The sequence below is a fragment of the Pistacia vera genome, unplaced genomic scaffold (assembly GCF_008641045.1).
Source record: "Pistacia vera cultivar Batoury unplaced genomic scaffold, PisVer_v2 Contig579, whole genome shotgun sequence".
NCBI classification, from domain to species: domain Eukaryota; kingdom Viridiplantae; phylum Streptophyta; class Magnoliopsida; order Sapindales; family Anacardiaceae; genus Pistacia; species Pistacia vera.
Genome location: NW_022196422.1, coordinates 230,206 through 256,833, shown reverse-complemented (window position 1 = coordinate 256,833; position 26,628 = coordinate 230,206). Strand labels below are relative to the sequence as shown.

Sequence of the window (26,628 nt, the reverse complement as noted above, 5' to 3'; positions counted from 1 at the left end):
AAGGTGTGTGCCATAGTCATACTGGTGATTGTACTTATTTTAATCCTTTAATGAAGAAGTCAAACATGTGAAGTTATTTTGGACATAGTTCTTACTAAAAACCTGTGGGATAATTTAAATCTTTATTTTTTGTTGACTGCAATCCACATTTCAATTTTCTTAATGAGAGTAAATCTTTTAGATGATTGGCCGATGGTGAATTTTGCATTCGTATTTGTGTGCACTCTAGTGTTCTCCCCATTCCCAAAAACCATGAGAGGTGGTATACTAAATTATAGTTTAGTGTTCAGCTCACCAGTATGCTAGTCTGTTGGTGTTGCTGGAAGTCTCTTTTATTTATTTTCATGATATCAGAATTCTTGAAGCCCTTAGATACTTGTATGGTTGAGTATATGTATTTTTTCTTGTTGGATTAATATGTTTCATAGTACCCATGAAAATATCTATTTTGAGCACCAAAGTAGTGAATTGACTTCTGAATGTAATTAATTCTGAAGTGATCTAAAGTTAAGAGTAACGATGCTCAGCTCAAAATATACCCAAATTTCATCTTCATCTTTGGTGTAATCCTCATCTTCATCTTTGGTGATCTAGCATGACTGTCGAGTTGCTATATTAGTATGTATCTGACACATCATTGTTTCTGACAGGTGCCTATTGATGTTTCAAAGGAATCACTGATGAAGATGCTGCTAAAGGTTGTAGATGGTTTAACACCCAAGGCCGCTGATAGAAATGAGGCTATTGAATAAGTGAATAAATTGAGTAAACTCTTTTGTAAGTGTGACTGCACGTTACTGGAAGTCAGCATAAACTTTTTTATTTTATCTCAATTGTTGTTGATCTGTAGTACACTAGTACTAGTACATAGGCTTAGATGGTGAAAATGGTTGCATGGTGAATGGTGCTGTATTAGAGATGACTACCATGTATACAATCAAATTACATGGGGGAACTCCTTCCAATTTTCTTATGGGAATGATTCTAAAGGGCAGGTAATAATTCAAGACTCTGTTTTTACTGCTTGGAATAACTGGAAGGATCAAAGAATATTACCTATTTTCTCCAATAATATGAAAAAGGAAAGAACGGAAAATTTGTTGGTGATGGCCAAACATTGAATTTTAAACGGTCTCTGGAATTATACTAATAGCATTATTTTTGTTTGATCTTGTATACAAGGTGGACCTAAAAGTACTAGTGGTGGTTCATCTTGAAGGCACCAATGTCAACCACAGAAAGAGAATACTTCTGGTAAATCTGGAATTTGATCAGATATGAAACTTCATGAACCAAAGTGATACTACATGACAACAATTTTAATGGTTTTTCATTTTCTCTAATGGTTCCGCAGGAAAGTGGTATCAGAAAAGATCACGGTTTTCACTACCAATTATAAAGAAAGAATAGACCCAGCCTTACTGCGACCAGGTCGAATGGATGTCCACATTAACCTCTCTTATTGCACCTTCTCTGCCTTCAAGCGGCTTGCACCCAACTACTTAGAGATTTTCAATGATGAACTCTTTCCCCATATTTAGAAGCTCATTGGTGAGGTTAAAGTTTCCCCTGCTGATGTTGCTGGTGAATTCATGAGAGTCAAAAGTTCCAAGAATTTTCTCGAGGACTTGGTCAAGTTTATGGAAACTAAGGTACTTTAAGATCTCTCGTTGCAGCTACTTTAAAATTTCTTCCAGAAATTTATCAAAATTCTTTTACTTGTCAATTTATAAAGGAATCAGAAGAACGATCCTCAGTCGCGGCAGAACAAGAGAATGACAATAACTCTAATCAGAAAACTGAAGGTGTAGGACAAATTTCTATTACTATATGAGACAGCTGAATGGACAAATGATTTGGTTACGAATCAAGCATTAATTTCTAAGTATGTGATAAAGGCAGAACTTGTGGCTATACTTGAAGCTGATTTTTTCGAAGCATTGATACATTGTGGCCAACACAACCTTTGCATTCTATGCAATGTTCATCTCTTTTGGAGATTCTTTATGGCATAATCCAGAAGTTGCAAGCAACTAAGTTACAAGACTTGACACAAGTTGAGGTGAAGGCCATGATCTGAGGTTGAAGATCTTGAATCAGCGAAGCTGGAAGTGGGGTGGCTGCATAAGAGGTTGGATCAGATTAGAAACACAATGCGATTGATTGACTAGCCCACATTCGGTTGAATTTTGTTAATGAGAACCCGTTGTATTGCAAAATGTCCTCTATGCCCTTGACTATTACTATGTTATTAGGACTTGTCCTATAAATGTGATTGACTTTTTGGGGATCAAAGTTCAAAGGAAGCCATCGTGGGGAATATCTTACATCCCTACATAGTTTCCAAAACGTTTAATAACAACCCTACATAATAACATACAACTACATACTGGTTATTATTACTGTCATTTTTACCCCTTCAGTTGCATTTTATTATTATTACTATTGTCCTTAAACTTTTGGCCAATAATACATAGTTATTAGTAGAGCTGGCAGTGGACCGTGTCAGTTCACGACACGAAAAAAGCATGGCACGACAAGGCACGGCACGACATAGCATGAAAATATGAGTGTCATGCTGTGGGCCTTAAAAAAGGCATATGGACTGGCATAGCACAGCACAAAAAAAAAAATAAATTAAAATTAAAAAATATAAAAATATAAAAATAAATTTATAAGAATTTAGAAATTAATGAAAATGAAGATGTATAATAATTCTTAATCCCAATTTCTAAGTTTGTATTTGTAATTTATAATTAGAACTTATAATTAATAAAAAAATGCTAAAATTCAATTAATATTTCAATGTATAATTATTTGATTATATTTCATAGTGATTATATATTTTTTAATTAATATAAATACAAAATGTCACTAAATATAACATATAAAATATTTTTATAATAATTATTAATAATAAATCAAAATTATCATAATTTATAAATATTAAAATTAAATATTTTTATAAAGCATGTGGGCCAGCCCATGAACGACCCAAGGCACGGCATGATATATGGTAGGTCGTGCCATGAGCCTTCAAATTTGGTGGGCCGGCACGGCACGACAGGGCACAAATTTTTGCAGGCTTTGGCACGGCACAACCCACAGCACGATGTGCCTTAAATTTTTAGGCATGGCATGACAGACCCACTATCACCTCTAGTTATTAGTGAACTATAAAATGTTACAGTTTCTTTACTGTTCACATTTTTGAATAAATTATAAAGGAAAATGAAATCTACTGCATTAAATAAAACGAATTAATAACATTTTCATCACTGAGGTTTGGAGAAAGTAGGCCCAATAAAATCTGAAAAAGTCATTATAATTCCTATCAAACTATTGCAGCTAGAAAAAATAAAACAGTGGAAAGGTGTGGTTATCATTTTATGCTTTTTAAGAATAATAAAATGAAATTAAAAAAAGAAACATTTTAATTTAAAAAAATTAAAAATTAAAAAAGATAAACAATAAAGGACAATAAAATTTGATATGATAAATTTTTTAGGTTTTTGAAGGTAGGGATTTTTATTTTTAATTTTTAATTTTAGTTATTAATTTTTTTAAAATTTTTATAAATTCTATTAGTTTTATTTTCTTTTTCTTTTTTTGGATAAGTAAACTTTTCATAAAAAGAGAGAAAGAATGTACAAGAGACCAACCTACCTCAAGACAAGCCCTGAGTTAGGAGCAAAAGAATGATACTATCAAGACAACTTTGAATCTTCTCTTTTTTTCATTTCTCTTATCAAAAAAAATGGAATCAGACGGAGATTAAAGAATACAAAGAAAACCTACTTACCACAAGACATGCCTTAGGTTAGGTTCATTAGTATCCAAAAAACAAAAACCTCCCCAACTCTTCACAATACATTGCATACCAAAGGATGGTAACCTCCGAGGCTATACAACCATCCACCCCCAAAAGCCAAACCAACAAGAACATCCAAAACAAAGCATCCACCCAAGGAAGAATGCAACCATCCCAACAACCCCCCCCCCCCCCCCCCCCCCCCCCCCCCCAACACACAAAAAAAAAACATTTCAATTTTTATTTCATTGTAATTATATATTAATCTCAGAATTCCTAATTTTTATTTTTTATTTATTCTTCCTAATTAAAAAAAGGGGGTATCATAGATATTTCAGTTTCAGAACTTAGTGTTGATGTCAAACTCCCACATCGCTAGGAGACAAGGGCCTTGTTCGTTTATGTAGCATAAGGACACCGTCACCACACAGATGCGCCTTTTCAAAACAAAGTGTGCGGACCTACTAGCAATCCACTTGTGGCCCAAAGCAGACATACCTTAGAAACCCATCACTCCATGTGACTGAGATGGCATGAAACAACAGTTGGCACTAGAAGAGGGCTCGGGTTTACTTGGGCTAAGCGTGCCAGTTTGTACCCATGCCAAACCTCCCAAGCCCCTCACTTGGGGGGTTGTGTTGATGTCAAAATCCTACATTGCTAGGAACGAGGGCCTTGGTCGCTTATGTAGCACAAGGACACCGTCACCACTTAGAGGCACCTTTTCAGGACAAACTGTGTGGGCCTACCAACAATCAACATGTGGCCCAAAGTAGACAATACCTCTGGGAATCCACCTACCATGTGACTGGAACGACATAACAACAATTAGCTTAATAGTCTAAAAAAGACTATAATGACCTTTTTAGATTTTGTTGGACTAAAGATACTCTCCAAACCTCAGGGACGAAAGTTATTAATTTCAAATAAAATTATGTACTTAATTATATCGATGATTTTTAAAATAATTAACCTTAATTTCTTTTTCTTTTTTACCCTCTTTTGTAAATTTATTATGTCATCCTCTCATTTGGACAATTTCTATTTAGTCATTATTCTTTCAAACATTAGAGAGGATTGCAATGTTTTAGATGGCTATGAATGTTGGAAGTGACTCATTAGTTGTCCACTAATTTGAATTCAATTCAAATATTGGCAGTTACTAGTTGTTTTAAATTTGTCGGTTACATGTGCAATAATTTTTTATCAGTTACCTGTGCAAATAAATTTGACTATTACATGTAGTTATTGAATAATGAATCCTAGCCATTAGATCGATACTTGATGGACATATAGACTAATTGTTATTCTCTATATATAAACTGGTCCTCCCTCTACCCATAAGAGTTAACGTATTTTTCCCATCAATTTTAGCGTTATATGTAAAAGGGTTAAGAGAGGAGAAATCAGTTTTTATCTCAAAGGTTTATTATCATGGCTTCACGATCAGGTATGTTTTCTCCCAATAATTGTTTAATTATTTTGTTTGTGAAAATCATGAAGTTCTAATATCTATGTTTATTTGATTGTTTATGTTTATAATCTTTAAGAAATTACTTACATGTGGTATCAAAGCATGGTTTTGGAACCAATGATTTTCCTTTAAGATTATTGTTTCTACGAATTTCTTATGCACCCTAGAATTTAAAATTGAAGTTTTTGATATTCCGCTGCGCTTAACCTTGAACATTATAAGTTACGAGATCAAAGATTTTCTGTCATTAATGGGTATTACGTAAGGTATTTTGAATTGTTTGCTTTGAAGATTATTATTATTATTATTATTATTATTATTATTATTATTTATGAATTATGTTTTAGCTTTATTAGTGGCCTTATTGTTAAAAGAATTAGCTTCCGCCATTTTTTATTTTTGTTGCACTTGGAAAGTGACGAATTGGTTGCAGATTTTTATTGTGAAATAAAATTCTGTATTTTATTGTTCTGGCTTACGTTTGAATTCGTGGCTAATTGAGATGCAATATCACAGATTAGTTGTTTTTCTACTCATGTTATGCTTGCTTTGGTATTTATTTATTTATTTTTATTAATGCATGTTCCTTGTATTATTTTACTTGCAATGAATTCATGAAGTATGGATCCCGTGACACTTTTATCCTTTGACGGTTTAACTCGGGTTTTAGCCTTTAATGGTTTAATTTAGATTTTACTTCTTTATTACATCTTCAGGTGAATTCATATATTCTATTAAATTCAAATGCTCTTTGGTCTAGAGAATTTTACTAAAGAATCCTATATGTATTTAAAGCATAATAATGCAAATTCATATTGCAATGAAGGATAAATTTAATTTTCTCTATTTTGGTTTCATGGGTGTTATAAAATACTTATTAATATTTTATCGCAACCATGAATGAGAGAATAATGATGATTTATAAATAATTATTTAACTCTATAGAATATTACAGATAATTTATTCTAATGTTTAATAAATTATTCAAGTAAATATTCTAATTACGAGGGTTGATATATGTAAGCATATGTTTGATATTATGATAGTTTGTAAGTCACCAAAGTGGCCAAACTAGTACGTTGTTAAATTTGAAATATGAAAATTTTCAAGTTGTCCTTTTGATGCCTAGAATTTTTAAGATTCCTTATCCATAAGAAATTTAGACATACCCAAATGTAAGTCAGTTTCTATGCATAAAGAATATAAAGAGATGAGTTGTTATTTTTCATTGATTTTATTTACATATCCAAAGACAGTAAATATAATTAATTAAAAATATATGTAATCACCTATAAAGAAATATAGGCATGTTGAATGATGATATATCCTTGTATCTACCCAAAGGAGAACTTTGATATATCTTACTATTATATTTCTTGGATATATTTTTATTTAAACTAATGGTAAGTATTTAATTGCAGTTTCAGTTCCTCTTTCTTTACATTCTCAAGCATCATCCGTTGTCATGTTTAACGGATTGAATTTCTCATAATGGAAGGAGCAAGTTCATTTCAATTTCGGAGTTTTAGATTCTGACATGGCTCTCGGTGAACAGAAACCTACTGATATTATTGATACCAGCATTTATGAAGAGAAATTATATCACAAATCATGGTATAAGGCAAATAAACGCTGTCTAATGTTTATGCAGATGACAATAGCTGGCAACATTAAAGACACTCTTCCACAAACTGACAATGCTAAAGAATATCTTAGTTTTGTGGACGATAGATTTCGTTCTGCAGATAAATCTTTGTTTGCAATGCTGATGTCTTCTTTGACAGCCATGAAGTATGACAGCTCTTGAAGTATGCACGATCATCTTATTGAAATGACGAACATAGCGACAAAATTAAGGAGGTTAGGTAAGAACATTGATGATGATTTTTTAATTCACTTTATTCTTCACTCATTGCCTCCTAAGTATGGGACATTTCAAGTAAACTTCAACACTGCTAAAGATAATGGAGTTTGAATGAATTGTCTAGTAAGTTAGTACAGGAAGAATTAAGGTTGAAGAATCAAGGAGGTCATTCACTTAACCTTGTGAAGCATGAAGCTGGTAAAAAGAAGACAAAAAGAATCAAGAATAAAGGATTGAAAAAAGATGAGTTTAAGGATGATTCTAAAAATCAAAAGGAGGAACGCAAGGCCGATAGATGCCATTTTTGCAAGAAACCTGAGCACTATCAAAAAGATTGCCATAAATGCGGGGCTTGGTTCGAAAAGAAAGGTAAGCCAAGTGCTTTAGTATGCTTCTAATCAAATTTGACTGAAGTTCCTTATAATAATTGGTGGCTTGATTCTAGTGCTACCCCTCATATTCGTAATACAAAGCAGGGATTCCTTACGATCCGGACCACAAGTCCAAATGAAAACTTTGTGTTTATGGGGAATCGAGTGAAGGCTTTGGTAGAAGGAATAGGGACTTATCAATTGATCTTGGATACCGTTCATCACCTAGATCTATTAGAAACTGACACGACCCGCCTCGACCCTCCCTACCTCATAAGCTCCTGGCGCACCTATGAGACTCGGGCGGCCGAGACGTGCCGTGTGGGAATCTAAAAACCTGTATTCTAAATAAGTTTTTCATAAAAACATTTGCTTGGACTCGTTTTGAAAGCATAAACACATAAGATTTTATTGTATACATTTAAAATCTGAAAGCTAACTTGTACGTTCATAAATCCAAAAACGGATGGCATCAGATATTCATATCTTTTATAATCAACACAGGAGATAAACATAAGGATAAAACATAATTCGGTAGCGGTAACAAGCATGACATTTTACACACATGATGATCGATGACGTAAGGGCCCAACCTCGGAGGAATCACTCCTCAGCGCAACTCTTCCTGTGAACCTGGGAAAGGGTCTAAAAAGGGGTGAGCTGAAATACTCAGTGATGGGGGATTGGGGAGAGTTTGCAAAACATTCTCAACAATAGTCATGGCATCAATAGTCTTATGAAATCCTGAAACAACATGATTCTATGAACATGATGTGGTGGTAGCTAATCATCCTGTATCATGTATACCGTTTTCTAAAGTTGTTCTAAGTACTGTAATCTCATCATTTAAGCTGAAAACAAATTCTGAATTATAGCTCATCATTAAATATTGAAACTCTTTTATGAGAACTTAAAGAATAGCTGTAAAGCTCATCTTCTAAAGACAATGTTTTCTAAAATCATGCTACAAACATCAAATGTTTCATTAACTAATGCAAACTATCCATCATAATGAAAACTGAAACTATAACTTATACTAAAAACTGAGGCTGGTATCTGAAAACTTTAAACCGATATCCTGTTTCGAAACAGTAAACTGATACTGTAGCTTTTACTGTTACTGAAAACTATAGCTAATATCTTATTTCGAAACCGGGGCTAATCTGAAGGCTCTCTTAATTTTGAAAACTCATATTGAGACTATCGCTCATAACTGATACTCAAAACTGAATGTGATTTTGAACATTCTAAAACTGATTATGATATCAATAACAGAAAAACCCTCACCGCAACTAGTACCCTGGGGAAATCTGTCTTACCTGGTGGGCGTCCCACACACAGGCAGAGCAAGGGATGTACCTGTCATACCCGGCAAGATCTGTCATCGCCCGGGCAGAGCCACTGAAACTGTCATACCTGGCGGACCACTCAAAGCCCAGGCAGAGCCAATAAAATCTGTCATACCCGGCAGATCTATCATCGCACGGGCAGAGCCATGAAACTGTCATACCTGGCGGACCACTCAACGCCCAGGCAGAGCCAATAAAATCTTGTCATACCCGGCAAGATCATCACCGCACGGGCAGAGCCACTGAAACTGTCATACCTGGCGGACCACTCAACGCCCAGGCAGGCCAATAAAATCTGTCATACCCGGCAAGATCTATCATCGCACGGGCAGAGCCACTGAACTGTCTTACCTGGCGACCACTCAACGCCCAGGCAGAGCCAATAAATCTGTCAAACATGCGCAGAGCAAAAATCTGAAACTGTCATACCGGCGGAATCCGCATCGCTCGGGCAGAGCCAATAATCTGTATCTCTGGGGGATGGGTACTTCGTATGGTGGTTTGAAAACCCTTTTACTCTTATATATAGTCTAACATGCTTCCTTCATGAAAAATGCATAGTTTGCTTGAAAATATGATATTTATGCCAGGGGGGGAAAATATAAATTTATGAACATCCCCAAAACTGACAAATCACCCTTTTCGTTTCTCATTTAGCATATTTATCAAATCACTAAACTCTCATTTAATCATGCATCTCATGTTAATCTCAAGTAACATATATAGTCAAGAACATACCACATATGTGCTTATAAATCATGCATATATGACATATATTCAAAATCACATCCAGGGTTGAAACTGAAATTTCCAAACATGTTTTAAAACTGACAGTTTAACCCAGATTAAAAATTACTTTCAACATCACATTTCCATAGCATATGTCCATCACTAATCATAAGATATATACCACATTTCATATAAAAGTAAATCATGCCAAATCGTATGAAATTCCATGCAAAATGGGGGTAGAATGCAAGTTTTAAAACATACTTTCAAAAACTGACAGAATGCACCCCTCTCTTTTTTCTTTTTACAAGAAACCATCTACCAAGATCACAAACCTGAACCCGTATACAATTCAACCAATTCTCTACTCTCAAATTTATTCATATAGCTGAATACATATAATTCTATATACCAAACTTCATCAAAACATTTAAAATAATCATAAGTTAACATGCAACATGGATTTAAGCTTTTGGAAGAAGATTTGGTTTAATCCACTCACCAAATCAAGCTATATTTCAATGGGGCACAAGACAAATATAAGTTGATCCAGTAATATTTTCAAGTCACTCAGAATCAATAACTATTTAAAACACAATTTTCTTTCAAACTCATTTAAATTGCCAACTGTTTCCAGAATTGAGGTTACTGACTTGTAAAATTCATACAATTCAGCCCTTAATCTAAACCTCATGAAACTCTCCAGAATGAACTAGACACATATAGAGTCACAGAATTAAAAATCACTCAATTTGGATAAGTATAAGTGTATTATTTCAGTTCTGAAAAATGCATGCTCTACAGAAAACATAAATTCCAGAATTTCATAGCAGAATTCAAAATTCATTAATAATCCAATACTTCGAATTTTGGGGTGAAATCAATTTTCACCAATCTCTAATAAGTCTAAAACAATACCTGAAATTTAGCTTCATTTGCAAACCCGAAACATATATAAAATTTTCAGAAGTTCGGACTGTCAGAATTTCACAGCATAACTTTTTATAACCAAAAACATACTTTAATAACTCCTGGTTCTTTAGGATCAACATATATGCTCTACCCATATAAAACCTATTGCATAAATCTCCAATTTCAGTCAACACAATTCAGCCACCATATCCAACATACTGCTTCCATAATTTCTGTTCTATCACAAACATTGTGAATATGCATAAAATGCACATATGCTTGTGAAATTAATCAATTTGAAATCCATAATTTCCATACCCTTCATTCCAACCATTACTGCCACAATTAATTTCCAACAAACACAGCCCTACCAAAATTAGCTGGAATTCTCAATCATCAACCAATCAAACAGGCGGAAACACAATTCTGCTTTCCATTCAACAACATCTGGTATAGCATAATTATTTATACATGCATGTCCACACTTACTTCCAAATTTCATATATATAAAATCATTCACATGCATGCCAAAGAATAGTTTACAGAAGATGAATATAACCATATCAAAGCTTAACAAATTTGGGTAAGGCTTTATGCACAAACATAGAAATCATTTCACTAAAAACATGATTTTATGCAAAGTTCTACTATTCCACTTACAAACACATGCTTGTAAGGATTTTCGCAAGCAAAAATGGACGGAGTAAAGGAAATCAACATGCAAGGGCATAAGCTTAAGTTTTTAAGGAAAATAGTTTAGATCCACTCACTATTCTAACTCCCGAGCTCCTTGCACTCTCCTCCACTCTCTCTTCTGATCCTCCCAAGCTGCATGCATGAACCCAAAACATGGGTTACAACTAGTTTGCTCTTCTTTTCTCCTTCCATATTTTTCATTTCATCTCCTCATTTCTCTCTCACTCTACCTTTTTCACCGAACCCATTCCCTCACTTCTCCTTTTTCTTCTTTTCTTCTTCTTTCTTTCTATCCTCTCTTTTATCTTTTCTCTCTTTCTCCTTTCGTTTTCTCTTTTCTCCCTTTTTTTTTGTTTTTTCTCTTTTCTGCTCTGTTTTCGCTTTCCTCCCTCAACTCTCATATTCTTCTTCTTCCTTTGGGCGAACAACCCTTTTCTTTTTCTTTTTTATATTTTTAATCTTTCTAATTTATGCTTCTGCCCCTAGATTACAGGTAATCCTGCTAAACCCCTACCACATCACTTTTCTTTCAAATAAACCTCCAGATTTTGCTCCTTATTACATGCAAACCCAGCAGCTTCCTTTTCTTGCAATTTCATTCCAATAAAACTTTTAAAAACTAACAGAATCCCCTTCCATAAAATAAAATCAACAATATTTAATATGTATTAGGTTAAAAACGGGGTTTCACAGAAACCCTTTATGTTCCTTCTATTTCTTGCAATTATTTCTCTTTCAAAATTGGACATTTCTGGTTTTATTGTTAGGTTTGGAGAACGTTGTTTTAGTTTGTATAAGAATACTATTTTTATTGGATCTGGTATTCTTAGTAATGGTTTATACAAACTAAATCTTGATCATATTTTTACTTAATCCCTACTTACAGTACATCGTAATGATGGAATTAAGCGTGATAGATTAAACGAAAATTCATCTTTCTTATGGCATCGACGTTTGGGTCACATATCCAAAGAACAAATAGAAAGGTTAGTGAAGAATGAGATTCTTCCAAATCTAGATTTTACTAATCTTGGAACGTGTGTGGATTGCATTAAGGGAAAGGAAACCAGACACAATAAGAAAGGAGCCACAAGAAGTTCACAGCTTCTTGAAATTATACACACCGATATATGCGGACCTTTTGAAGCTCCAACCTTTATTGGAGAAAAATATTTCATCATATTTATTGATGATTTTTCACGTTATGGTTATTTGTACTTGTTGCATGAAAAGTCTCAAGCAGTTAATGCCCTTGAGATATATATTAATGAGGTTGAAAGGCAACAAGATAGAAAGGTGAAAATCGTACGTTCTGATAGATGTGTGAATACTACGGGAAGTATAATGAATCAAGACAATGTCCAAGTCCATTTGCAAGATTTCTTGAAAAGCGGGGCATATGTGCATAAGACAATATGCCAAATACACCTCAACAAAATAGTGTAGTAGAAGGGCATAATAGAACACTAATGGATATGGTTAGAAGTATAATGAGTAACTCCTTATTACCCTTATCATTGTGGATGCATGCTCTAAAAATCGCCGTGTACTTATTGAATAGGGTTCCTAGTAAAGCAGTTCCCAAAACTCCTTTTGAGTTATGGACTGAAAGGAAACCTAGTTTAAGGCACTTGCATGTTTGGGGTTGTCCGGCGGAAGTAAGAATCTATAACCCACATGAAAAGAAATTAGATCCTCGAACAATCAGTGGTTACTTTATTGGTTATCTAGAAAAATCGAAAGGGTATAGGTTTTACTGTCCTAATAATAGTTGCAGAGTTGTGGAAACTAGTAATGCAAAATTTCTTGAAAATGATGAGATTAGTGGGAGTGATGAAAAACGGAAGATAGATATCAAAGAGATAAGGGTGGGCACTTCCTTACCTAAATCTACTCCGGATGTTGTTCCTATTGTAGAACATTTCAATAATAATGAACAACAATTAAATCAATAATCATTCAATGAAGAACCTAATCCATTAAGGTCTAACGAAGAAGTATCACCAGAATCATCATTAAGAAGGTCTCAAAAACAAAGAAGACCTGCAATTTCAGATGATTATGTGATTTACTTGCAACAGTCAGAATTTGACATTGGAATTAATAAGGATTCGGTTTCATTTTCACAAGCCATAAATTGTAAATAGTCTGATAAGTGGATTGGTGCTATGAATGAAGGGTTGAAATCCATGTAACAAAATAAAGTTTGGGATCTCTTTGAGTTGCCTAAAGGTTCCAAAAGAGTTGGTTGTAAATGGGTTTTTAAGACCGAACACGATTCAAATGGCAACATAGAACGATATAAAGTCAGACTTGTTGCCAAGGGTTATACTTATAAAGAAGGCATTGATTATAAAGAGACTTTTTCCCCAGTTTCTAAAAAGGACGAAGTTTATATGGACCAACCTGAGGGCTTCTGTAAAACCCCATTCCTGATTTTAGTTAGATCATGAATTGTATTTAGTTAATTAATTCTTTTTTTTTAATTTGATTTTTGGTATTGTGGTAAGATAGGGGTATTTCTGTCAGTTTTTAAAGCTGTGTTAAGGGGGTGAAATCGAAGAAATAAATCCTGATGGGTTTGCATGTATCAAGAGGGAAAAATTTGGACATTTTTGCTAGGGAAAGCTTATGTGGCGGGGTTAAATGAAATTCAGAGAAATTGGGGGGCAGAAATAATTTCAGAAAGCTGTTTTTTTTGTTTAAAAGAAGAAACTGGGCAGCTCGCCCAAAGGAAGAAGGAGAAGACGTGAGCTGAGGGAGAGTAAAAACAGAGCAAAAAAAAAAAAAAAAAGAGAAGAAGAACAAGGAAAGAAGAAAAAGGAGAAGAGAGGGGAATGAGTGCGGCTGAAAATGGCAGAGTGAGAGAGAAGAAGAGAGGAGAGAAAGGGAGAGGATATATTAGTTTTTGAATTTTGAGTCTGTGAACAGTGCATCATCAAATCGTGATCTGCAGCTTGTTTGCCGTCCGATCGTTCTGATTTTTGGATATGTTGTTCATGAAACACAGCTCTACATTCTGAACGGTGGAGATCGAAATCCAAGCACTGTAATAGGCAGCCAATTATAGGATTAGAAGAGTGAGTGGATTAACCAAAAAGTGTTTTAAAAACTTAATTCCTGTTTGCATGTCAAGTTATTTATTTCTATTATAATGTTTTGAGTGGCAAAAATCAAACCCTTTTCTCCATATTTCAAGCGTGCATGTGTGATTTGTTGAGTTTTGTTTCTAAGATATGAAAGATTTTACATGCATGGAGATACATTGCATCCAAATGCTTGAATTCATGTCTGCATGTGTAAGTTGTGTTTTCCATTTTATTGTTTGATGTAAGTTCTGAGTTAATTGCAAAGTTTACTAAACATTGCTTTTTCCATGCTTCGTTGAGCCTTATGGAGAATTGTTTGATTGTGGTTGAGTGCTGGAATTTTTGGTTTCATGGGTGGAGATAGTTTGAGTTGTTGAAGGAAGTTTAGTTTGAGGGAACAACTTGAAATGTCCGAAATTTCTTTTTACTTTGAAAGTACCCGTGCAACCTATACTCCTAAGTTTCATGTATTCTGCTTATATGATGGTTTTAAGTGCATGCCAGTTAACAAAAGAAAGAATAGGTGTTCTCTGAAAAACCACATGTCAATTTGGGTGGATAATGGTTAGCACTTGTGTTATATTATATAGAATTAATGTGATGTTGAAATTGGAAACTTACAGATCTGATTAATTGGATGGTGTGCTGAGTTATGCATGTGAGGTTTTATTTATATACAGGATGTGGTACAAAAATCTTCTCGGTAAAAAGGGGAAATGGGGTGCTTTTCGTCAGTTTTGAAAGTATGTTTTAAAAACTTGCATTTTACCCCCCTATTTTCCATGAAATCTCATATGTTGGCATGATTTATCCTTATATGAAATTTTATTATTATTATTGTTATTATTATTGCTCTCGGGTTTAATTATCATTATAACGTGTTATATGAGTTTTGACTTTTAAAAGTGATATTTGCTTATGATTTGTATCGGTTATATGCTAAGATCATGTGATGTGGAAGTAATTTTTAATCTGGGTTAAATTGTCAGTTTTAAAACATGTTTGGAAATTTTCAATTTCACCCTTGGATGTGATTTTTGAATGTTATGTCATATATGCATGATTATTATTATGTTTGACTCCCCGGATTGGAAACCGTAACCGTCCCCCTCTAGACATCAGCTAGTATTTGATATTTATCCTCATGCGCGCATTGAGATGGTCCGTCCTACCGAACCATTGGTATATCCTACTAGAACAAGACGGACGCCTGACGAGCTCCAGGCGGGATTACACCAGGCGGTTATTGGCCGGTGTGGGATTTTGGACGCCCCGAGGGTAGACTGTGGGCGAGATTATATTTGATACCATATCATGACACCCCGAGGGTAGACTGTGGGTTGAGCATGGTTATCCAATGATGTTCGTACCATCCCGAGGGTAGACTGCGGATGGTGCCACCCCGAGGGTAGACTGTGGGTGGTGTAGCTTCATGTCTGAGTTAGGGACTGGTTCAGATAGTTATGATCTTGGCCCCTAAGTGCTAGTAGGGTGGTGATAATTGATTTATTTTATATGATAGTGGTGTGTGATTTCATGGCATCCGAGAATAATATATATATACTGTTGTTGCCTTATCATGTAAGTGCACTAGTGTTGTGTGGCATACAATTATTCATACGTGTTTTCAAAGTTAAAATTATTTTCGTATAAATTATATTATCCGCTCACTGGGCTTCCCAGCTCACTGTTTTATGTTTCCTCCCCCAGGATCGTAGATCGGGTTCGTGTGGAGCATATTCTACACTCTAGGTTGGCCTTGACGCATGATGATTTGCATCTTTTACAAACTTTAGTGGACTCTGATACTATGTTTCTTTTGTAACTGGATTTCAGTTCCTGTTTTTAGAATAATTATTTGTGTATTTCCACTTTCTAAACCTTAAACATGCAAATGCACTACTTTTCACTTTCGTCTATAGACGAAATTATTTTTATGAATGTTTTTTTTTTTAAGAGTATTCACCTTCCTTTCAGGATCTTGAGTCTCCTGGAGCGTCCAGATCCGGTGGGATAGGGACACTCGGGAGGGGGCGTGACAGCTTCTTAGTTGAACGAAAATGTCATATGGTGTGTAAGCTTAAGAAGTCAATATATGGACTTAAACTTGCTCCCACTGATCTTTTGGTATATACACTGATCAACAGTGTTTTCGTTAAATCCAAAAGATGTTATATATGGACCAACCTAAGGGCTTCTCACTTGAAGGAAAATGTCACATGGTGTGTAAACTTAAGAAGTCAATATATGGACTTAAATAAGTTTCTCGACAATGGTATCTTAAGTTTAACGATACCAAACATCTTTTGGATTTAAGGAAAACACTATTGGTCGGTGTATATACCAAAAGATCAGTGGGAGCAAGTTTGTATTTTTAGTCTTATATGTTGACAATATTTTGCTCGCTAAGAATGATTTGGGCATATTATATGAAACCAAAAATTTTCTCTCAAAGAATTTTGAAATGAAAGACATGGGAGAGGCATTCTATGTGATAATTAGAATTGAAATATTCCAAGATAGATCACAAGGATTGTTGGGGTTGTCTCAAAAAGAATATATTTAGAGAATTTTAGAGAGGTTTCACATGGAATCATGTTCAGCAAGCATTGTCCCTATACAAAAAGGGAAAAAATTCAGTCTCATGCAATGCCCAAAGAACAATATAGAACGAAAGAAAATGGAATCAATTCTATATGCTTCGGTTGTTGGCAGTTTGATGTATGCACAAACTTGTACTAGACTAGACATCAGCTTTGCTGTCAGTATGTTAGGCAAATATCAAAGTAATCCAGGAATTGATCATTGGAAAGCTGCGAAGAAAGTTTTGAGATACATGCAAGGAACGAAGGATTATATGCTCACATATAGAAGATCTGATCATTTAGAAATAATCGGATATTCAGATTCAGATTTTGTTGGATGCCTTGACAGCAGAAAATCTACTTTTGGTTATTTGTTCCTATTAGCTAGAGGAGTAGTCTCATAGAAAAGTGCTAAGCAGACTGTCATTGCTTCATCAACTATGGAAGCAGAGTTTGTGGCATGTTTTGAGGCTACAATTCATTCATTATGACTGCGTAACTTTATTTCATGACTTGAGGTTGTCGACACCATTATCAAGCCGCTGAAAATTTACTGTGATAATTCTGCAGCAGTTTTCTTCTTCAAGAACGACAAATACTCAAGAGGTGCTAAACATATGGAATTAAAGTATTTTGTCGTTAAGGAGGAGGTTCATAAACAACGAGTGTCTATTGAACATATTAGGACAGATCTCATGATTGTAGATCCCTTAACTAAAGGATTGCAACCAAAAGAACATGTAGATAGAATGAGTCTTGGTTATAATAATTGATGCATTGATACTCAGAGCTCAATAATTTGTGTTTCTGATATATACTTAGCCCAATAGTACTCATGTTACTTGACTAAGGTATAAGTCCAAGGTTCAAGTCATGGGGGAGGAGTTCGCAAAGTGAAAAAAAGACTACAAAGCGAAACAAAGCCGTGAGGGTCCGAAGAGGCATGCCCAGAAGGACCCATAGAGGACAATACCTTGGACGTGTCCAGCATGTGGGGAAAGCCCTTGACCCAAAGTGGCGAGATAGTGTATATATANTTATTTCATGACTTGAGGTTGTCGACACCATTATCAAGCCGCTGAAAATTTACTGTGATAATTCTGCAGCAGTTTTCTTCTTCAAGAACGACAAACACTCAAGGTGCTAAACATATGGAATTAAAGTATTTTGTCATTAAGGAGGAGGTTCAGAAACAACGAGTATCTATCGAACATATTAGGACATATCTCATGATTGCATATCCCTTAACTAAAGGATTGCAACCAAAAGAACATGTAGATAGAATGAGTCTTGGTTATAATAATTGATGCATTGACACTCAGAGCTCAATAATTTGTGTTTCTGATATATACCTAGCCCAATGGCACTCATGTTACTTGGCCAAGGTATAAGTCCAAGGTTCAAGTCATAGGGGAGGCGTTCGCAAAGTGAAAAAAAGACCACAAAGTGAAACAAAGCCATAAGGGTCCGAAGGAGGAGTGGCCAAAAGGACCCATAGCGGACAATACCTTGGACGTGTCTGACGCGTGGGGAAAAACCTTGAGCCAAAGTGACGAGATAGTGTATATATATATATTGATCTTGTATTGATGTATACATAATTGACAAAGAAAATAGGATAGTCTTTTAAGACATAATCGTGGACCAATATGTTTATATAACTTATAGACTGAGTATGATGAATGACTATTTGTAGTGGTGGAAGGAAATATGTTACATAAACAACATACAACCGCCATGCCTCACATTTAGTAGTTTGTTATGCTAAGGTGATTGTGATGGGAGTAAAGAAAGATTTCATTATTATTGCATGTTTGATGTTATATCATTAACCACTTATGTTGGTTTATCAGATGAGCCAAGTGGGAGACTGTTGGAAGTGACTCATCAATTGTCCACTAATTTGAATTTAATATATTGGTAGTTACTAGTTGTTTTAAATTTGTTTGTTACATGTGCAATAATTTTTTTATTAGTTACATGTGCAAATAAATTTGACTGTTACATGTGGTTATTGAATAATGGAGCTTAGCTATTGGATGGATACTTGATGGACGTATCAGATTAATTGTTATTCTCTATATATAAACTGGTCCTCCATCTACCCATAAGAGTTAACTTATTTTTCCCATCAATTTTAATGTTATATGTAAAAGGGTTAAAGATGAGAAATCATTTTTTAACTCAAAGTTTTATTATCACGGTAGGGGTGGGATAAATAACCCGAAAACCGAACCGAACCGGTAACCGAACAGAAAATTAGGTTTTTTTATAAACCGGTTCGGTTTGAAAAAAATTTCAAACCGGTTTTACCCTAAATATAAAAGCAAAAAAATTATTATATATAAAATAATAAATGTTTGAATTTAGGGACTTAAATGAAATATTGAAGAATTTTAAGGATTAAAGGATAATTTCAAAACCGGTTAACCGGTAACCAAACCAAATTTCGGTTCGGTTTACATTCGGTTTTTAACCGAAACCGGTCCAGTTTTTGGTTTGGATAAACCGGTTCGGTTAACCAGATTATCACACCCCTATATCACGGCTTCAAGATCAAGTATGTTTTCTCCCAATAATTGTTTAATTATTTTGTTTGTGAAAATCATGGAGTTCTAAGATCTATGTTTATTTGATTGTTTATGTTTACAATCTTTAAGAAATTACTTACAATGAATGCTACATGGATTATCTAAACCAACAACATTCTCTAAATTAAAGTTTTTATGTCGTAAATACATTGTGAATAAATATACACGTATCATATGATTATTAATAATTTAATACATCTATATCTTTATGTATCGTAGAATTTAATGTGTTAAGATAACATTAATTATAAAGATGCAATATCGTTTATCACATCATCCTACGATTAATATAATGTATCACATCATCGACAACTTTGTAAAAGCAACATTACTTGTAATAGAAAGAGAAAATTGAGATGTTAGTAGGGGTATAAATAGACTTTTTCTGTATTTTTAACTGTTTACCAACCGTCCATTAATATGATAAGGAGCTCATTCAGCCTCCAAACAATGTCCTAGGTTTGAGTCTTTGCTACTAGTCTTTAGTGTAGTGGTATATTTATGTCTCATGCTCCACGCACGAAGGTCAAGGGAGGACCTAGCCTCTTTGAGGGTAGGCCCGACTTCTGGGTTTTTTTTTTTTTTTTGGGTAAAAGTCGTTTTTTAGAATCTCTCCTTTAGGATTCTATATGTCTTTATTAATATGATCTTTTTGTCCTCCTCCTTTCTCCTAATTTAGTCTATATAATATATCACATAAATCATTATTAATTATAATTTTTATTCTATGACCTAACCTCATTGTCGTTTCAATTGTACTTACTTTTTTGTATTTTATCCATCTACCTAATTAATTACTTAACAAACATCAATGTCCTCTACTAATAAAAGATTTTATGTTGTAAATTACTTCTCTTTTTAATAGAAATAAAAATTAATAATTTATATAATTATAAACTAATAATCTACTTAATAATTAACATTATTTTTTCCTGTTTTAATAAATTTTAAATGATTATGTTATACTCTTTTTACAAATCTATCCTCTAATTAATGATAGTGATGTGACATAATTAAAAAAAATAATCATATTATAATTCAATTTGAATCATTTATTGAATTTTAACTATGACAATCTAGTGTTAAGAGTAAGCAGAATTGTTTACTATTTAATTTTTTAAAGAACTTAATCATATAAAACATTATTATAAAAGTGCTATAACTCAACTCATTTTTCTATTTTGCCCTTGCTTCTTCCCTTCCAATTTCATTACAAATTTTCATAAGACATCAATTGGTAAGAGAAGAATTTGAATTGAAAGCAAATTAGGTCAAGATTTAGGATTTAGAGTTTAGGTTTATGGTTTTTTGCTCTCTTCACATTAAAGAGGTTTAGTGGTTTTTTAAAAGTTTTCACTCGTTGATTGGCAAACAATGATGGAACCGTAGGGTTTAGAGTTTAGGTTTATAGTTTTTTGCTCTCTTCACATTAAATAGGTTTGGTGGTTTTTTAAAAGTTTTCACTAGTTGATTGTCAAACAATGATGGAACCGCATATGCCCCCTAAGCAAAAATCCTAAGTTTGCCACCGGCAAAGGTACCCCTAGCTTCGGCTTGGCCCTAACATAGGTGCAGCGGGAGTACCTCTAAATGTTTGTGGGGTAAGATGGCGCAATGTTCCGTTTTGGGTATGGGATCAACCCCTTTTCATACCCATTTTATTCACCAAATAAAACTAATTAATGGGATATCATAGTAAGGGCGCCAGTTTATGACTAATTTCTTTATGCGTTAGGGGGAGATTGATTAATAACCCCAAACTTACCATCTAATTGACAATTTCCGAAACTTCAAGCGTAGTTAATGAGTTTTCCCAGGGAGAGATCATCATTAGAAAATGAACTCTATCCTTATATATATAATATAATATATACATACCCTTTAGTATATTAAAATACAATTTTAAGACCAAACAAATATACAATTCCTAATGCAAGGTCATAAGAAAAGTGAAAAAAAAAAAGATCAAACACTGTTACTAGTGGAAGATTTCAAGACTCAAAGATCTTGCTTTACTTTTAGATCCCACTAAATCTTCTCAAATAGACATGAACTTTGTTTTCATTAAGTAAAATATATATATATATATATATAAAGCCATTGACCCAAAAACCTAAAACAAAAACAAAAAAATTCAGAAAACATACATTTTCATGTCTTCACCAGGCAATATGTTCAAGAATTCCCAGAATCACATCACAAATCTCCTTCAAACCCCGCTCTCTCCGAGCAATCTCCGGCGGGTAAACCAGCCCCGGAAACCTCTTAAACGCATTGTGACACGCGTTCGGATAATCCGCCGCCGCGGTGACGTCTACTGCGACGTAATCATAATTCTCCGAGGCCAAGTATTGAGCCGAATCCTGCAAAGCATCGGCGGCAAACGAGTATTTGTCTGCGCATTCTTTGAGAACCCTCTTCAGGACGGTGTCGTTGGACGCGCTGCTGAGCGACTGCGACGACAAGTATGTGGACGTCGCGGTGGCGTTGGCGGTTCCGACACCTATCATGATGAGTGCCAGGCCTTTGGCGTCCACATTGGCGCTGGTTGAGTTGGATTTGAGAGAGGAGAGGCAAAGGTCGTAGTGCTTGGTAAGTTTGCAGGTTTTTTGGATGAAGTTTGAGTCTGCGGAGGCAGATATGAGGAGGGAGAGGAGGAAGATGAGAATGGTGGAAGCCATTGGAGAGAGAGTGAAGAACACAAGTTGTTTTGGTGATTGATATACATATAAATGTGTTGGTTCAGTTGTTGAAGAAGAGAGAGAGAAGTTGAGTAAATGTGAACGAGTTTCCTCTGATTAGGTGAAGCTAAGAAAAAGCGTAGGTTTATATTTTACTTTAAGATATAGTGGTTTTTATGGTCTTAATTAAACTTTGATTTTTCTAAAAACAATATTATTGGTTTCGAAGATTGGTAGGAAATTTGATCATTATAAATCTTTTTTATAAAAGGGTTATCACCCTAGTATCATAAAAATATGAAAAAAATTAATATGTTAATGTAATATATATCAAAATAAGCAAATTTTTTTCTTTATAATAGTCTTAACGTGTACATGTGTACTCTTAAAGTACAAATTAAGACAATCGTTTATAAATTCAGTGCTATATATATAAAGTTATTCTTACTCATTTACTAATTTTTTTTTTTTTTTTCTTTCAATGTAATGCAAAAATCTTCAATATATATTTATTGTTCTGTGATCCCGAGTTTGTGAGCCTGGCTAAACCTTACAACTCTTTATAAAATTCATTGCTATATACTGTATATACATAAAGTTATTAATTCTCATTTGTTCACAATATTTTCTTTTTTATAACGTAGAAATCCCTTATACATATATATAATGCAAAAATCCCCTATATTGTTTTGTGAACACGAGTTTGTGAGCGTGTTCACCGAACCTTACAAGTTACAATCTTTGGAGAACAAAGAATAATAGCTTCTAGCCATGTAGGTACACATGAGGAGACATGAACCTCGAATCCGAAACCTTGTGACAGTTAAACATATATAGACTTGTTTAACCTTTCATGAGTAACATTAATTATATTTACTAATGTTGGTAAACAAAAAACCTGTTTTTAAAACAATATGGACGCCCGCATTTTATGATTTTCGCATAACCATATTATAACATATAACTTGATATAAATCTTATATTATTAATTGATTGATCTAATAATATTATGAATACTATGATAAATTACATAAATTATGTTCGTATATATCGTATGGTTGGTTGAATGGAAGGAGTTGTTTGGCAAGTAGTATATAGGGTGTTGATAAAGGCCTTGTTTTGGCAGTTTGGAAGCTGCCATAGCTAATGTTCACGGGTTACACTTACACATAACAACACAAAAGCTCCTCACTTCAATGTTTATTTTGATCTCTGAATTGTCTTGTTTTCATTCACGAAATCACCAAATCCGGACAATTTTGCATCAAACACATGATCTGGACCACCAATTATTGCACCCTGTCAGGCTCTTGAGATCTCTACCACAAATATTTTCTTATGGGGCACAATAACTTTATTTGTTCGATCGATGTAATTGTTATAAATAGAAGATTGATAAAAGTGATCATGTGTTTTTCTTTTGTCATTCAATCTAGTTGAAATTTGATGTACCAATCAGATAATGTTATCAATCGATTCTTAGATTTGGACTATATTACTAGGTTTAAAACTAGAACTTACTAGACCAACGAAAATTTTCAGGTACGAATCTATAATACGGACTTGAAGTACAAATGAAGCAAAAGTAAACCTATGGCCAATCTTGATATTTAAAATATAAAGGTTTACCATGAACTACTTGTATATCTTTAAGATTCGAATTAACTTCTTTACCCGACTAGTATTAAAAATACCTATGATTATTAAAAGTTACTATATACCTGAATTATTGAAAACCCTTACATTGTTCTTAATAAAAAATAAAAAATAAATAAATAAATAAATAAATAAAACTTTATAGAAGTATCAAAAAGGCAAGAGAAATAATTGATATTTTTTTGAAAATCACGGTTAAATTTATCATTAATGGATCTCACAAGAAGAAAATAAAATACATAGACGTTTTCACTTGAGAATAACTAATCTAGCTAATAAGAAAATATTTTATTCCCCCAATCAATCTTATATTTTATGCTTCTTAATTTACTTCTAAATCCTGCACCCATATTGATAAATTTGACTCCAATATTTATGAAATCAATTTATTAATTTAATGCAAGCTGTCCATGTTTAATTAATTATCTCAAACTAATAATGGGGAAACTTTACAGATCAATGGCTGTGTAAAATGTGACTTGTCGTTGAAAAATCTTGATGTTGATGCTCTCAAACCCAGCTTCTGAATAATTTAATAACCAAAAGCCTAACCAGAGTTAAACCGACACGAAAAAAATAAGGGCTTCCTTTGGTTGCATTTTGGGAATACTATTTTTAGTATTTTCAAAAAAGTTAAATAGTAAAATACCCAAAAACTCACAATATTATTCAATTTTTTTTAAACTCCCTAAATTTGTTAATTTAATTAAATATCCCTAAATATTTTTTAAAAAATTGCAAAAACACCCCAACAATCCACATTTACCAGATTCCGGCCACCATTGTCGGAAAATGGCCGGAATCTAGTAAGATGGTGCACTACCGGCTGAATCTGACTGGTAGTGCAGCGATCTAGCATTTTCCAGCCAGATCCACGGTGGATCTAGCCTGAAAAGACAAGATCTAAGGCCAAAGATCTGGCCGTTGACGGCCAGATCTTTGGCCGTAACCAATCGGTAACGACGACTAACAAACTGTCGTCGTTGACCATCAACGACGACCGTTTGTTGGCTGTCGTTGAATAGAAAATATGGCCAGATCTAGCCCGATCTAGCCTTTGCCGACCAATTCCACAATGGATCTGATCGAAAAAGGTCATATCGACGCACAACTGGCAAGATCCAGCCGGTAATGCTTCGATACGGCGACTCCGGCCACCCTCCGGCGGTGGTGGCCGGCTGTCCGTATTTGAGGGTGGGTTGAGGGTGTTTTTGTTAACTTTTAATGTTTTATTATAGGGGGTATTTTGTAAAAAAAAAATAGGGGGTATTTTATAATTTATAAATCCTACATCGTAATACCCGCCCAATTCAACTTTTTTTTTAACTTTTTTTAAAAAACTTTTCCCAAAAACACAAAATTGAGAACCAAACGGAGCCAAGAATGTTTGTCTTCTTAAAAATCACTTCAGTCCAAATGTTTTGCTTGAACTTTTCAAACTGCATTACGCGGCTTCACAAATCACATATAACCCCAAAAAAAAAAAGTTTCAAAATCACCCCTAAAGTATCATAACTAACAGCTTAAACATTGTCGTGAGTATTCTAGTAGGGTTTTACTGTTTAATGATTGTATTTTACCAATTAAGTATAAAATGTATCAGACTTAAAACACTAATGAAAAGGTGACTATAAAAGGTAAATTATTATTTCAAATACTTGAGGGGGAGTTTGTTATTTCGTGATACTGTAGGGGGAAAATAAACTTAAAAAAATGCTTTGATATTTACTTTATGAAAGAATAATACTATATATACATCATTTTCATACAACATTATGTGGCAATATATGATGGACTAATTTAAAGTTTAAATTAAACTTTCACCCAATCATATATTGTCACATAATGTTATATGAAAATGATGTATGTGTAGTATTATTCTTATGGAAATATTGACTAGTAAGTATCAGCAATGTTATTGCTGGTCCTGGAATTTAAATCCAATGGTTCGTAATAATATATATTTTTCTTTTTTTATAAATAAAAAAGAATCGAATTCCCATAGTTCGATATGGTTATAAGAGAATTTAATAAGGAAGCTGGGTCTATTGTTAATTGGGCCAAATTAGGTAAAGTTAGGGGGTTTCTCAAATAAAACCCAAATAAGAAGCCCATTAAATAGGAGAAGGGGGTTTTGCAATCTGACAAAAATGATCCCACTAAAAAGAAACAGAGCACAGAAGATATATCCTTAGAAATAATGGGAGGATTTAGCGAAACGACATTTGCCCACCCGCCAAGTTTCAAAACAACACTTTTCTACCCATTGTTAAATTCAAATGTTAATTTTAACAGTAAAAAGGGTATTTTTGCCAGTGACACATCTGTTAATTAATAAATCTACAAATATAATAAATAAATTAATATCATATGAATATTATGAATCAAAAATTAAACTTAAATCTTCCATACAATAAAATTTTACATAATTCTTCCATATACAGAAATCTTCCATATAAAAAGATTATACATAATTCTTCTGTAAGACCAAATTTGCTTTTCATAATTCTTCAATACAACTAAGAAATTACTTCACATAAGCCTTTCATACAATCCATATTTTGCTTAACAGAACTGCTCTAAAAAAACAGAATTTAGTTTGGGTGAGGAATTTCGTCTAATAGATGGTGGGTGAATTGGCTGTGGGAAGGTTGTAAATGATAGGGAATCGTCGGCGACTAGGTAGTTACACACAACAACAATCAAATAAAGTAGAGGGAGAGAATTGAAACAGAGAAGGAAAAAGAGCAAAGGATTCTGCCTTCACAAATTTTCAACCCAAAATTTGGTTCACATACATCTTCCAAACAACCCAGAATT

The 26,628-nt window shown here is 33.9% G+C and overlaps 1 protein-coding gene across 1 annotated transcript; it reads right to left on the bottom strand.

Moving 5' to 3' along the window:
* Positions 1-21,582: 21,582 nt before the first annotated feature.
* Positions 21,583-22,290, bottom strand: LOC116109404 (cell wall / vacuolar inhibitor of fructosidase 2-like). The gene has a single exon (XM_031395625.1). The coding sequence runs from the start codon at positions 22,150-22,152 to the stop codon at positions 21,631-21,633; it is 522 nt and encodes a 173-aa protein (XP_031251485.1). The 5' UTR covers positions 22,153-22,290; the 3' UTR covers positions 21,583-21,630.
* Between the last annotated feature and the right edge of the window lie 4,338 nt (positions 22,291-26,628).